The sequence below is a fragment of the Aythya fuligula genome, chromosome 4 (genome assembly GCF_009819795.1).
Source record: "Aythya fuligula isolate bAytFul2 chromosome 4, bAytFul2.pri, whole genome shotgun sequence".
NCBI lineage: Eukaryota > Metazoa > Chordata > Aves > Anseriformes > Anatidae > Aythya > Aythya fuligula.
Genome location: NC_045562.1, coordinates 26,167,339 through 26,183,047, shown reverse-complemented (window position 1 = coordinate 26,183,047; position 15,709 = coordinate 26,167,339). Strand labels below are relative to the sequence as shown.

At 37.7% G+C, this 15,709-nt stretch overlaps 1 protein-coding gene across 2 annotated transcripts in view; it reads left to right on the top strand.

Annotated features, from left to right (window-relative positions):
- Positions 1-15,709, top strand: part of CLCN3 (chloride voltage-gated channel 3) — a 61,412-nt gene that overhangs the window by 8,546 nt on the left and 37,157 nt on the right. For both annotated transcript variants that reach the window (XM_032186472.1, XM_032186469.1), the window contains exon 2: positions 5,119-5,294. In XM_032186472.1, the coding sequence (XP_032042363.1) occupies positions 5,135-5,294 (160 nt within the window). In that variant the 5' untranslated portion in view covers positions 5,119-5,134. The remainder of the gene's footprint in view (positions 1-5,118; positions 5,295-15,709) is intronic.

The window sequence follows — 15,709 nt, the reverse complement described above, 5'->3', positions numbered from 1 at the left end:
CTGACTGCTGTTCAGCTCTTTGCTGTTTGTAATGAACAGAAAAAATAATTATTACAGTGAGTTGGGGGTTATCAGGATTCTTCCAAGTTTGGGAAAAAGCTCTTCTGTTAACAAGATCATTTTTCAACACTATGTGGTGTTTTATTGTTGATTCGTCTTCTTTTTTTTTTAAAAAAAAAAAAAAAAAAAAAAAGGAGCAGCTTTTTCTTTCAGCTATTTAAAGCAGGTTTGGAATCTAGCTTTGAGTTCTCACCCACCCCCTTCTACACGTCCCAGGACAGTAAAAAGTTAAAATGTCTTTTGTTTCTTGCCCTTTGAGATACAGAAAAGTGTTCTTATGTATTTATGGGGCAATAGAGCACATACCAGACATTTACAGATCATGCAAATTGCCTGACAACAACTGTCCTGTAAATCAGATTTTCTATTGTCCTGGTCCATCTTCTCCAGAGACACTTCAGTGCTCTGCAAGTGGTTCCCTCAGCTGACTCGCTTCTCTGCTTGACCTTTCCTTTGTAGGGCTTGAAAGATAAGCAGGATGTCTGATGTTTGAGGACAAGAAAATCGCCTGAGGTACTGAAGTGTATGGAAAACAAACAGCTTTATATGCTTTGTCGACTATACGTGTAGCTGTTTCTGTGCTGTTCCCCTTTACCAGTGTAGTTCCTGTCTGCGCTGTACTTAATTACAGCGTGTACAATTTGCTCTACCTGGATGCTCATTGCTCTCTTCCCTCTCGTTAGTTGTAGCAGGTGAGATACTGTTTTATTTTTTTAATGATTTTTTTTTTTAATAATTTTTTAAATTGTTTTACTGTCAGAGGCTTCTCTGTTAGCTTGCTTTGTAGAAGAGTTTTGATGGATCAGCACATCCTGGAAATATGCTAGTGTGACTGATTAGTTGCACCTTACACTCTTTTTGCAGAAGACTTGGGTATATGTGTGGGATTGAATTCTTTGTTTCAAGAGCTCCCTGGTTATTGCTTAGATTTTCTTACTGTATTCTTACAGTGCATTATTTCTCTACTTTTCTTTTTTTCAAAGTCTGAAAGATTTTTGCGTCTGCTTTCTATGGTATGAACCATACTCTGTGTGAAAACTATGATGCTTCTTAAAAATGCTGAGTGGTGTTCTCATAAACCCTCTATCTTGCATTGTTACAGTAATCTAGGCTGAAAAAAAAAAAAAAGTTTTATTAAATACTTAGGGCAACCAGTAGTTGCTGGAAATCGGGCATGGTTTATCTTATTTGTTTTTTCAGGGTATGCTTCACTGGCATTCAGATATCTTGTTTTCCTGCTTGAAATTTCTCTTCAGTAACCCCATCTTTCTCCCACTTGCCCTTTAGTGCTGATTTGGATAAGGCAGGGAATCTGCAGGCTGAATCTGACCATATAAAACAGCAGGCTGTCTGGTTCATTGCCTCTGCTATGTTCTCCCTCTTTACAACTCTGTAAGCATTTGTGCAGGCTGCTGTGTGTAAATGCAGCCTTCCAGCATCCACAAAAGATAATCCCCACTGGCCTGGGTTGGGCACAAGTCTGGTTATCCTCTGGCAGTTGTAGCCACACAAAAACTCCCTGCTGGCTCCTCCTTCCCATTTTTATTGCTGTTCTCAGCAGTTGGCTTTGGAGGAGGAGCGTGCTTGCTCTGTCCACATCCTCTGCTTCCTTGGGCAAGGCAGACCTTCTGCATGTTACAACAGTATTTTAAGGTCACATGAGCTTTAAAATTGACTCTGACACTTAGCGTAACTTGAGGTGGTGCATCCCTAACTTTGTGTCCCAGTTTGTTAAACAAGCCCTTCTCTTAAAGGCACACAAGGAAATGTGTTGTGTGTTGACCTCAGCTGTCATCCCCACACTCTTAATTGCAGGTGGAGGTGGTGGGCAAGCCAGTGACTGACATGCTCTCAACAAGAAAAACTTCAGTCCTGTGTGAAGCTTATTGAGCTCTGACTTTCTGATGGCTTTCATTTTCCCACCTTTGCTGCATGCTGCTGGAAGGCAGTAATCTGTAACGCCATGTCAGATACAAAGCATTTCAGGTACCCACCTCAGGGAATACAGAGAATGAACGTACAACTCTTCAAATCTTGGTTAGGGTGCTCGGCAGGAGTGGTTTGGGTGTCACAGCTTCTGCTTGCTTGTTCAAGAGGTCAGTCTGCAGCAGGAGACACGGTATTTCAAAACGAGAGGAGAAGGCCTGTGATATCATGCCATGCCATGGAACTGAAGGCACGTGTGTGCCGGAGGAGTTGGCATGCAGGACTCCTCGTGGTATGCTTGGTCTGTCTCTGGGGCGTCTGTTGGTTTTGTCTGTCAGTTTCTGACTGATTGAATGCTCTAGTCTATTGTAGACCAGGTTCAAAGCATTTTCTGGGTTTTTGGAAGATTTAATAGCTGTAGTGCACTGCTCTGACATTTCTGCAAAGTTATTAAACAGACCTGCAAAAGGGGAGTTATGCCCCTTACTATGAATAGCAGGCTTGTGGTAAGATTAACTGAAGTTGTGGAGCTCAATATAAAGAAAATTTTATTTTTATATTTCATATTTTTATTATATTTATTTTAAATATATATATGAAAGAGACTTAAAATGTTCTTCTTTCATTGTGGAGAAAGGTGACAGTGCAGGGAGCACGTATGCGTCTAGCAAGTCCAAAAGCTCTCAGTTCAACTCTGCTGTATGTCTTCCATTATGACAGTACCCAACTGATCCAGGCAGAGTGATGTTAACAGAAGTTTCTGTAAGCATAATAGCAAAATAGTTGGACTGCTTATGATCTGACCTCTTCTGCAATGTTCTTTATGGGGTACCGTAAGGGAAGACCAAAATTACCGTATGACAACTTGTATCTATTGCATCATTCTAAGTGTAGCTTCTGAATAAATTATCACAATCTGATCTATTTTGGGGAAAATGGAGATGCTTCCAGGTGTAAGCAGATGTATTTTCAGTCAGGATTTGCTTCATCATATGATAGTGTGAAATTTTCTTGGCTGTCCATTAAGGAGTTTTTCTCAGCGCCTGTAAAATGGTAAGAAGAATCCTCACACAGGGATGAAAGAAATGTGTTTGAAGAGAAGGCATGTTTTAAATTGTAAATATTCTGACAATTTTTTTAAGGAAGTGAGAATGCTCAAACCAAAGGGATTTGTTTTGACCAATAGTAGATCTCTAGGGAAGAGTTTAAGAAGAGAATAAGCATATGCACTTCTCTCTTGGCCTCCAGTATTCCTACCAGAGCTTTTCATGTTTTTTGTTTTTCTTTTCCTCTGATATTGTCTTCCATGTTACATCTTTCCAGACTGACGAGTCCTGATCCATTTTGCTGCCCCGTAGAAGTAAAGCTGTTTTGTACTCTGTCATCATTGTGATCTTTTGTAACCTGTTTTAGCTCTTCTGTAGTCCTTTTGGTGGTATGAAGTTCTCTCCTGTACCTGATAGTACTTTGTATCCGATTAATGTGGGGACTGCTGGTGCATGTTGGGCTTTTCCTTGTAACTGTACCATTTCATTTGGGAATGGCAGTAGTCCCATCAGAACCCACAGGGTAAGTTAGGATTGGCTCTGTTGCCTCCCTCTCCTCCCTACCTGCAGTGTGACTCAATTCGTGGCTACCAGTAGAGAGTTCTATCTCATGTTATCACCCAGCTGCTCAGTGCTGACAGTTCCGTCTGCAGCTACCCTGCAAACTTTGTCACTTCACTTTTCACCTCTTTTCAGTAACTAGTTTGCTCTTTAGAGGACTAAGCTCTTTGCCAATAGGAGAAAGCTGTTTGACCTCTGCTAATAACTCTTGACATTGGCCAACCAGTTCAGCTCTACTTCACAAGGCTCAACAGCTGGGTAGACGAGGGAGATGGGAATTAGAAGTCCTATAATGTATTTTTAGAGCTGCCAGCTGGCTGGATGTTTATGGTGCGTATAGCCTTGTAGCAGTTACAGTGAATGGTTAGAGAATGTGATGATGAGCAGAGGAAACAGTGCATAAGGAGAAGATCTGGAGGGAGATGGAAGGCCATCTCCTTTGTTTGGAGGGAATGAAATTTTATTATTGCTGAAAAGGTACATGATGCTTTAGTGTCATGTACTGCATGTGAATATAAAATATTTTGTAAAAATGATACGGTCATTGCCAAAATGGTCTTAATTATAAACTCCTCTGCCAATTATATCTTTTTTGGGAAAACAATACTAGAAAATGTTCTGATTTTTGGAAAGGCAGGAGCCTAATAGCTCTTAATTAGGTGGGGTGATTGAAATAGATGCTTTTCGGGCATCGAACTGAGTGAAAATAGTGTGCTCAGGAAGCTATGGGATAAAGATTGAACCTCATTCATACCTCCCCATTACTGTTGCAAATCCGACTTAGTGTAGAAATTGGTGAAGGGAAAGCCTTGTCTTCCAAGATAAGAGCATGGAATCAGCGTGTGGTCACAACATACCCCTTTGTCCCACCCAGGTCATGAAGTAATTGCTATGGGTTTTCACTTTGCAAGGCAAAGGAGGAATATGTCTTGGTCTGTGAAAGTCCTGGTGTGTTCAGTCTTCTGCAGAACTTGCTACCAAATGTGCAAAACCATCTGCTGCCTTTTCCCAGTTACGTACAAAGGTATATATGTATGGGTTTTGAAAGCTTTACATAGACAGAAGATTCTGAATGGTTTTCCACTTGAATATTTTTGCTTTTCTCTGCAAAAGAATATGAACAATTGTGTTCAAGGGACTACAATTTCGGAGTGAAACAGATGTATTTCAAAAATACTATGACTAATGATTCTCACTTTTTAATCTAAAAATTGACTGGATTTTGTACCAGCTCCATGGTGCAGTGCCCATTTATATGTACCGGGTTTGTGCATTCCAACCACATTTACTGAAAGTAAAATACTTTCATGATGATATCATTAAAATAAGGAGATCCCAAGAAAGAGCATGACGAAGCATCATCCAATTAAATATTATAGGACTTGTGTAAAATGTTCTGTATAGTATTCTGTATTACTGCTACTTTTTTTTAACTTTTAGTACTGTGATCTTAATACTGTTTTATGTTTCATGTAAACTTATCAGTTGTTTGTGTTTTCAAATATAATTCATTTTCTTTATGCAGGTTATAAAGCAGCTAAATGGAGTCTGAGCAGCTGTTTCATAGAGGCTACTATCGAAACAGTTACAACAGTATAACTAGTGCAAGCAGCGATGAGGAGCTTTTAGATGGAGCAGGTGTAATTATGGACTTTCAGACGTCTGAAGATGACAATCTCTTGGATGGTGATGCATCAATTGGTAAGTTAAATTTATCTTTAAAATTTCTATGGGTTGTGTATGGTTTTAGTTTTTTAAATAAACAAAACCAGTCCTTTTTCATAACAACTTAAAATTTCCCTTTAACTGTTCTGTCCTCCAAAAGGATGCTTTAGAATTGAAACTGGTTGAGAATTTTCCTGTGTGCTTGCCTCACAGTTGCATTGTATGGGATAACTTCTCATATGAGGCAGACAGTAACTTCTGTCAAATGACAAACTTGCTGTCAAGTAAGGGAAAGATGATTATTCTACAGCTGTTTTTTCTTAGCTGTATTAGGATTTCTGAAGTCTTATGGTCTTCAGTGTTCCCTTTGTGCAGAAATCAACAGTCTTCTATAATTGTTACCTCTAGAGAAAAAATCTGTTTTCTGTTAGATTTGGCTTCAAATCTGTAAAACAAGCAAAAACCTGACAAGCAGGGGTGATGTTAGGAGCAGTGCAAAATGTCGAGACTTGAATTTTTGACTAGGTGAAAAGTTGCAAAGAGAAAAGCACTGGAAAAAACATACAAGTAGTACAAAGAAAGAAGAACTGGGAAGCTCTCCCTCTCTTTTCTTCATAAATGAAGTAGTTAATGGAGTGAAAGCTTTAATGTTGTCTTAACAATGGTCAAAGAGCAGAACAGAAAGGAAGGAAAGGAAGTAATTTCTAATTAACATAGTAAACTTTGTTAAATATATACTCTTGTCATTTCCTCTTGTTTAGTGTAAAATTGAACTCAGTCTCTTGTTTTTTTTTTTATCACCCTTTCCTCTCCCGTTAACATTCAGTTGTCTTCCTGCCATGCGCTTCCTTCATGCACTTTCCCCTTTGCCACACTTAGCACTCAGATGGTGCCATTATAATGGATAGTTGTTGTATTGTTATAAGCATCCTTCCCATGTGTCTTCCTTTCATATCATCAGACATGTCTTGTTATTCAGCTTGTATGCTGACACAGGTATTAAAAGCCCAGATACCCTCAATGTACATAAAAATTGTTTCTGCAGAATTACTTAGAGAACATCAGCATTAGGAAGTCCAGTACTTGGTAGTTAGGAAATTAAATGAACAATTGTTTTTCATGGGCACTATATTTCTGAATATCTGGCTTTATTAAAAAAAAAAAAAAAAAGCCTTGCTTGTCTAACACAATGCTTGTAAACTATATTAAAAGTCTGAAGCTACTGTGGTTATTGTTTATATAAATCCTCTCCATCACTTCAAGCTTTAATGAGAAATGCAGTTTGCAGTGAAATAAATAGTTTTAGCCAGTATTCTGCCTCTTGCTTGCTGTGAAATTATATCCATAAATTTAGCTAGGCAAGTGAGGTGGTTTTGTTTGTACTGCCAAAAGCAATGCTAATTGTTGCACATGCCAGTAGTTCCTATTGCATGGTGATGGTGAAGTGGTAGAACATGCATTGAAACATATATGTTGTTGTTCCCGCACCCCCAGCCTGAAATTTTTGCTAATGGCATGTCTGCTTGCCACAACTCCGATCACCTCAGTAAGAGGTTGCAGTAGTAATAAACACTATGACTTTATCGAAATGAATGATGATTTATGCATGGAAAATAGAGCAAATCATAGTACATGTCTTAGACAGAATCTGTTGTCAATTTTCTTTTCAAGGTGGTAAGAATATACCTCCCCAAAAAGTTCTAAATAAAGGCAGGAAGTGAGTATTTGTCTTAGTCATTCTTTAGGTTTTTATGTATGTGAGGTGGTTCTTTTGTGTGTGTTTAATTCAGCAAATCTCATTGAGAAGACCAAACAAGCACTTTCTTGATGGCCTCCATGTGCCCTTTTTTTTCTTTTTTTATTGTTCTGTTACTGAATTAGCAGCAATTGTATTATTATTATTTTTTTAAATACTCTTGTCCTGTAATTTTCTCTTTATTAACATTGTGATGCACTCATTCTGTTGATTGTAAGTACAGGTAAGCACATTACTAGACATTAGGTCTAGTACTGTGCTTTAGCTTGTTGAGCCATATTTAGACATATGGAAGAATTTGTGAACTTGGTTTCTTCACAAGGTGTAGAAAGTGGCAATATAATATATCTGCACCTAAAATGATTGTGGAAGAAATGTAATTAAATTGATAGCTGCGTTGCTACAAAAAGTAAACCTAGAATACCGATGAGCTTGAAGCACAGATCTGAATTTATCCAATCCAGAGAAGTTACTGTAGGCAATAGTGTTCATAAATTTTCTGTTTATGTAATAGAATACAAAATGATACATTTTTTTAAATCAAATCTGTGCAATGAGGGGAAGTAATGGATTAAGAAATTCTTTTTCATCTAATGATAATTGAACCATAAACTGCACATATAACATGCAGAGGAAAAGCTAACATGGAATTCGCAAACAGTCGTCATCGTTGTTGTCCCCCATTCAGAGGACAGTAAATTAACAGAGTAAGTCTGCTCGTTTCAGTAGCCTTGGTAGGTCATTTAGCTGTCAGGACAGTGGTTCTCTCAAGCCTGCACAGTACTGCCATTCACATTACCAGTCATACTTAAGTACTTAACTGAGCCTTACAAAGCCATTGAGGCTATTACTCAATGGTGAATATGCCTTCTGTTGAAAGCATGTGGAAACGGGTTGATATTGGGGAATAACATTAATGACACAGCCTACTTGTTTCATGTGGGAAATTCCTGTCTGTTATGTGGGCCAAAACAAGAGAACATGAACTGGAATCAGCCTTCTGAAAGGCTTAACACCTAGACATTGTAGGTACTTTTACTATTTAGTTGATGGAGATGTGCCTTTCATTTAGCGTCGCCTCTCATCTGCAATTTGAATGTTTTTTTGTGGTTCCGTGTGGGAGATTGACCATTAATGATTTACAACAATCCTATTTCTTCTAACATCATCTGAAAGTGTGCATGATATCTATTTTTCACTGTTTCATCTGAGAAGAATACAGAAGTTGTCTATATATAGTATTACTGTACATGTTGGTATGTATAGTAATCATTTATCATAATTACATGCATAATTAATCATAAGATTGTTATGTTCTCCAGTGGCTGGTACCTTTGCATAAATTTCAGACTTAGCGGCAGCATTATGGCAAACACGTAGGCATCATGAAACGTGTTGTTTGAGTGTAGTGCATTTTAACGTGTTGAGTTGATATGCACATGGAGGCTTGGATGACTTACACCATAGCCCTGGCTAGAAGGGATACTGCCTGTCAGCTTTGATCAGAACTTGCTTTTATTGCTCAGCAAAATGATTATCTCGGTAGCAGTCAAGTTAATGTTTTACCTCATTAAACTGCTGTTTAATGAGAAATATGGTGATGTTATACTGGTAGTAGAAATATCTGACTTCTTATTGGGAGGAAATCTTACCAATGCTAATATGTGCTGTGTATTTCCATGTATGCAGTCCTTTTATTTTTTAATGAAAGAAAATGCAGATCATTGCCATGATGATCTGTGTGTTTTACTTTTAGACTCTTTGGTAGCTTCTTGTTAGGTCGATTTAAACACTTCATACTTGCCATTAAGAAGCTATCAGTTCTTTAATACTTAAGCCAGAAAAACTATTAATTCCTCTTTTGAATATTATAGGAGGAGATCTACAGTACTCAGTGTTTTTTTTTTTTTTTTTTTTAAAGTTACACTGGAGTAGTACACTGTCTTCTATTATTTTAATGGGGAGGCAGAGGGAATCCTTCTAAACAGAAGTGAAATGAATGGAGATGTACGACCAGATGACTATTTTAACTAGTAAATGAATGAGAAGACTAAATGTCTAACTGATGGTTTTTGTCTTAGCATACGCTTGCTTTGCCTTTCTCTGAAATCTGAGACACCCAATCCTTGTCCAGTGGCTGGGCCTGATTTTTTTAATAAGTGTGTCAGTTCTTTTTTTATTTTTTCTCCTTTTATGACTTTGGTTTCAACAACTAGTAAGGTGAAACTGAGACGTCCCCATGATTTTATTCAGAACTGATGTTTATTTATATGATGTAAGAGAGGACTGCATCAATTTATATTTAATTATAAGGTAAGTTCAGCAGCAAGGTGGATTTTTTGTAATGTCAGACTGCAATTTTTTCAAGGCTCTGACTGAAATCAGATGATTAAACCGTATTTGCAGTTAAAAATGGTTTGCAAACAAATGATCTCACTGGTGTTTACATCTCTAGGTACTTTGATCTGTCTGTGGGAGTCTGAGCCCTGGCATTCTTTTCAATAGCTACAGTGCTTCTTGCTTCAGTTGAAGAAGGAGCTTAGTTGCTTATGTTGTGACTTTGTGTGGAGACAGTTTACAGTCTGGCATATGGTGTTAACGTCAAATTGGCAATAGTTAACCTTAATATGACAACCTGCAAACTGGAAATTCAAAAGCTGCTGCTATAGCCACCAGTACCTACTTGCAGCAACAGCAGTGCCACTGAAAAAAAGAACAGGCCAGCAGGTAATGGTGCAGAATATCGTGATTATCCTAAACTGGCCGTACCTATGGGTTGGAGACGTTTGTCTAAAGTATGATGAAAGACCAAAGCAGTACATTTTTCGTGCCCTGAAGGGGCACTAAATGGTAACTTTAAAAAATATGGCACAGTCAACTAATACAGCATTATTTGAGGAACAGAAGGTAATTTTTAGCAATTGCAGGTGGTTCTTTATAACGAATTCCGATCACATAAGAGGTTAATTGTTCAAGAAGAATTAAAATACTATCTTCTCCAATACATGAATGTCCTCTCCTGTGTGCTTTTTTCTACTTGGCTTTCACAGTGAAAAAGAAAATAAAGAATACAAATATATAAAGGAAAGGAACTTTTCCTGCATGAACTTAAGTTCCTGTTTCATTATTTGTGCAGGAAAGTTTCATTAACAGAATCTTCCTGTTATCCACTGATGATGTGAGAAAGGGTCTTGAAAGTCATGTTGTACTTTCAGCGTGTTTTTTTCTATATGTGTGGTACAAAACTGGGCTGAACGGTTTGACATGCCTTTACTAACTTGGAAAATAAGTTATATACAGCTTAGAAGTATTTCTATTGAAGGCCTTGATGGTCTTTTTAGGTAAGGAATATATTTAGCCTTGAATGATTCTGAACAAAAGGAAGCATGAGATAACTTGTCCTGATCACAAGGGCAAGCATAAAGCACAGCTAGTTTATGTGACGTTGTTGAACTGTCAGTTACTGCTCACAGACTACTTTTTTTCCTCTTTAACTGTTGTTAGAGCTGCAGACATTCTGCCTGTGCTCCATAGTACTAATGTGCCTGAAAACAAGGTATCTGCCAATATAGAACCATGTTTTCTTTTATCTTTTCTCCACTTGTAATGAATTAAGTTGATTTTGCTAATCTATCTGGAACATAGTTGCTATGCACTATATTTGCATAGATAACTATCTAATTAATAAGGTTCTTCTTTCCAGGATTTCAAAATCATTGGCAGAAAACAGTAATAGAGAAGTTGTCTGGAAGGCTCTTGGGTTAAGGGAAAAAAATGTGTTTTTTTTTTTTTTTTTTTTTCTTTTTCTTAGTTGTTGGATGAGTGAATTGCAGGTGTTTGAAATGTCTTTTTTATCTTACCTGTTTACCATGCTGGTGCTTTTCTCTAATTCAGATGTTGTGCTAGCAGTTCTGTATATGGCTGAGAGCCTTTCTAAACCTAGTGGTGGCTTCCAGGTTTTTAGTTCTTATCAGTGGATCTTGTCTTCCACAGACTTCCTTAATGAAGAAGTTGTTTAGCACCCTCACCATTCTTTGGCAAGCTGCAACAGCTTAGTTGCATTTTATTTGAAGAAGCATTACCTTTTTTTTTTTATTATTATTTTTATTTTGAACCAAAATTCAGGTATAAATACTACCGAGAACATGTGTAACTGCCAGAGTCTTGCCTAGGTTAACACTCGCCAATGTGTTTGCATGGACTGATGCAGCAACTACTTCATCACTCGCCCGTGTAAAGCCTAAATGCTTAAGCTCTTCTCTTTCTTGATAGTTGCAGCTGTGGAAAGTCTTTCTGCTGAGACATTGGGTTTGTAGGGAGGTGTTATCAAGCTTATTGAAGTGAGACTGCTGTTGATACAAAAAGGTTTGATATGAAACTAGGACAGAGTGACCTGAAACTGGGATGACTTGACTGTCTCGCCAAATGCAGGTGCTCTGATATTGTTCATTGACTATATGCACATAGAAACTGACTGGGATTAGCATGGAGATGGATGGCATAGTGCTGTCACTGTGAAAGGTGGCGGTGACCCCTTTTAAGGGGGTAGAGAGGAAAGAATTGTCGATTAAAATCCCAAGTCTCCCAGCAAAAGAACTGAATCAGAGTAATGATTTGATTACAGCAAATCAGTGAGTGGTGTATTAATCACCAGTATGAGATATCAAATCACTTGCAGCTTATGTTTTGCTATACCTCTACACAATGTATGCTGCTGAGCAAAACTTTGTCCTTGCCTTTTCTTTGTAGTGCACTTGATCCTCTAAAATAGTAACTCTAAGAGCTCTTTTATTAGAACAGATTGTTAAATAATAAATATTGATTTCCATTGCTACTTATTTCCTTTGCTTATCAGTTGCTCCTTTTCCAGGTTAAGTATTTCTGGTTTACTTAATTGGACCTTGCAACTGTCCCATGCTTTGGATCATTTTTACTGCCTCCTTCTGAGCTTTTTCTAGTATCTGTAATTTAAGGGAGGGATGAGATCTTTGCACAGTACTGGGAAGATAAGCATGTCACGGAAACAGAGTAGCAAGTCTTCAATTTTAATTCTGACCACTACTGAGTATTGAGCTCACAGTTCCACAGAATTCAAACATGCCTGGCATAGTGCAGTATTATGTATTAACAAAATTGCTGATGACACGGCATCTGTGTTCATGCAGTTTATGTATGGAGAAGATTTAATATCCTTGAAGCTAAGGAGTAAGCTTAATATAGATGGCATGTCTAGAGAGGCGTGTACCTGTTGGTGTTAGGATTTTTATCCCTTGCACATACAACTTGAACAGCAGATCAGAAATGCTGGACAAAATTAAACAATCCTAAAGCAGGAAAAGGGCAATCTAATAGCTAAAACATGTTTCTTTAAAAAAAAAAAAAAAAAAAAAAAAAAAAGGTAGGAAGTAGTGAAGAGGCTCTTAGAGAATAAGAGAAAGCAAGGTGATCTCATGCATGCAGAAGATAGCCTGCTTTTCTTTCACAATCCTCCTTGTCTGATTAGTACAGTAAAAATACGTATTTTAAGGGGAGTGTAAAGCTGATCAAGTTTTAAAAAAAAAAAAAAAAAGGGGGGTGGGGGGAAGCACTTCTCCTGGCTGATAACTCTAGTATAACAACTAGTCTGTTGATTTTAAGGGTTTTCTTCCATTATCAATGGGATGTAGGTCAAGAACAGAGTGGTGGACAACCCCAAGGAAAAAAAAAAAAAGGAAAAAAAAGTGAAAAGAAACCTGAAGGAAATAGTCTTCATTTTTTTTTTTTCAGGCTAAGTGGTCTAAGTAGTCTTTAGGGACCAAAGGCTTATTTTTTTATATTTTATTTTTGGTCTTATATATTAACATTGTACCATGTTTTCATTATTTTCTCTTTCTATTTCTTCTTCTGCCCTTAACCTTTGCCTGGCGATGGGGAGCCTTTACTCATATTTCACTGACGTGCAGTGAAGGTTCAGCTATCCTAAGGGGGAAGTCAGTCTCAGAATTCATTACACAATGTGTTTGCGGCTCTGTGACCTGTTCTACTGCATTGTTTGCTAGTTGGGTTTGACTTCAATTACCTTCCTTGTCTGGCCAGTGAGTAAAAGCACCACTGGAAGTTATACAACACTGTAAAAGCATAATTCAAGAACCTGTGGTTGGCCAATGAAGAAGCAAGCTTATTAGGCAAGATCGTGGAATCAAGTGTTCTCTGCTGGATGAAATGATTGTGAGCAAAATTAAGTAACAGATTTGTGGGAAACAAATGAGGGGGGGGGGGGGGGGGGGAAACATCTGTAATTAGGAAAACAAACTATTTTTTTTTTCCTTTATAAGAAAATGCAAATATAATAAAACTCAGAGTGTATTACTGTTAAGCACATTCTTCTGGGCTTTCTTCCCATTTTGTTTAAGCCCCATCTGCCTTTAAGTACTCAGCAGCATATGTTATAAATTTGTATGCTTTTGCGATATATTTTGTCTTAAATTTTCCATGTTATAGTCTGCCTCATTGAGGCTTTTGATGAGGTGGCAATGGAAACAGTTTAACGGAGTCCTCTGTCTGTGGCTTGATACAAAGCTGGGAAAGCCTTTTGCCAACACTGTTGTGATCAAGCACATGATTTTATGTAATGCTAATGAGTGAAGGAAGTTCGGGTCTCTGTAATGTTAAGATTTCAAAAAAAAAAAAAAGTCATTTTTACTGTGTCTAATCTAATGGTATTTACGAGTTCTATGTCTTTTTTTTCTTTCTCTCCTATGATGGCACCTTTAAGTTATTTCATCCTGGACTGTGTGATGGAACTGGGAGGAGTGTGTTTGTCTTTCTTGCATTGTCTTTAGTTTTCCTTTTGCCGGCCCTGCTGTGTGACCCAGATGAGAAAGTTGCATGATTTTGTACAGAAAGAACCAAGTCAGACTGAAAGGGCTGCAAGGCTAGTAAACTGACACAGAGGAAGCAAAAGAAGGCAAGGTGGTGGAATAATTAGGTCTGGGCTTAGTTTAGCCATGTGGATTGAGAAAAGGATAAATGAAAGGAAAAGGAAATTAGAAAAAAGGCAGGAGAATAAAGTGGGAAGGAAAAGGAATGGAAATGACAGGAATGGGAAAGGGTAGGTTTTGAGAGATTTTGTGTGTTGTTTGCATACCCTGTTGTACGTGGATGCTTTCATATGTAGCCATCAATGGAGGGCACGTGGGTTCAAGTCCTTTCAAAATGGAGATGGTAGCTGTTTTGGGAGAGAGCTCTCTTACGTTGCGTTTTTAAGAGAACACTGTCTTAGCTCTGCTGAGGGAGAAGCTTTCATTTTGAATAATAGGAAAGGAAATGACTGTGAAGAGTCACTAAAATATCTTTTGTATTGGCCACAGTAACATTTGTAATTATCTGACATGTTTTTGTCATCTCTTGTTATTTGAGATCATTCAGCATTGTCAGTCTTACATTTGGAATTTCGTAAAAGACCTGATTTTTGTTTTCATTACCTGGTGCAATGAAATTACATGGTCAGTGATCAGAATAAGCCAAGTAATTGAGGGAATTGAGAAAATGTTTGGCTTGTATGTAGTAAGGTGTTCAGCTGTATTACTTAAACTCAGCTTACTTCTTAATTTGATATGGTAGAATAATGCTTCAGAATTAAGGTCATCTCTTCAGCCTTGGCTAAGGGGGCTGGCATACCTTTGTGATGCTCCCCTACATTTCATTGGCTTTGTTCTGTCACCTCAAAACACTTTTCCCTTGGTTATCCTGATTTGTCTAACCTCTAACTTATTCTGATATGTTCAGATAGTGTTTCTTCTCCCTCATCCTAAAAGGAAAAAGATATGGTATGGAGGAGGATTAAGGTAACTTTTTTCATCATCAGCATATTTTAAAGGTGTGTCACATAAATACGTTGTGGTATTTCCAGAACAACGGACTTAAAGCCCTTTTCTGCAAAGATAGATGCATCTAAATGATGTTTAAGAACAGTACGTGCCTGTTGAGAACAATGGGAACACTTAGATGCATGAAGCTATTTGGGCATGGAGGATTTCTGGGATTGAGGCCTTAGAGTATAATTACTGTGATGAAATCTCTTTGAAAGCAAGCTACTCTATAAACCTGCTGTTTACATATGAGCTTTTTTATGCCCTAAATTGGCTGCTTGTAAGGGCTTCTCAGTCACTGAAAATAAAGCTATTGTAAAACAAAATTTAGGCTTTACAAGTGCTCATAATGTTATGTGCTCCATAATGCCCAAAATACCTCCTTAACTACAGACACCATTTCACTAGCTACAATTTTGGATTTTGCGGGACTTCACAATAGAAATAATTGACGTGATCTTGAATATACAGTTATCAGACAGTTAAAGGCAGACACTTCTTCAAATGAGTTAGAAAAGGAATACTTTGGAAACATTAAATTGTATAGACTTTTAGAGATGAATAAAATGACTGTCTTACATTGGTCAGGTTATCATGCAGTGTCTTTTTCTCTTTTTGTTGCTTAAAATAAACAAGACCAGCATGTAGGGAAGGTAATACGTGCAGTGGCAGTGGTTTTGAACAATGAGAACACAAGCTGCTGGTAACTGAGAAGGGAAGATGACTGTTCTGTTTAGGATGATACAAAGAACTGTGTTTGGCAGCCTGTCTACGAGTGGTGACCTTGGAAGAGCTATGGTAATTTAATATTAGATAGGTTTTAAAGATTTATATAGCAAATACGA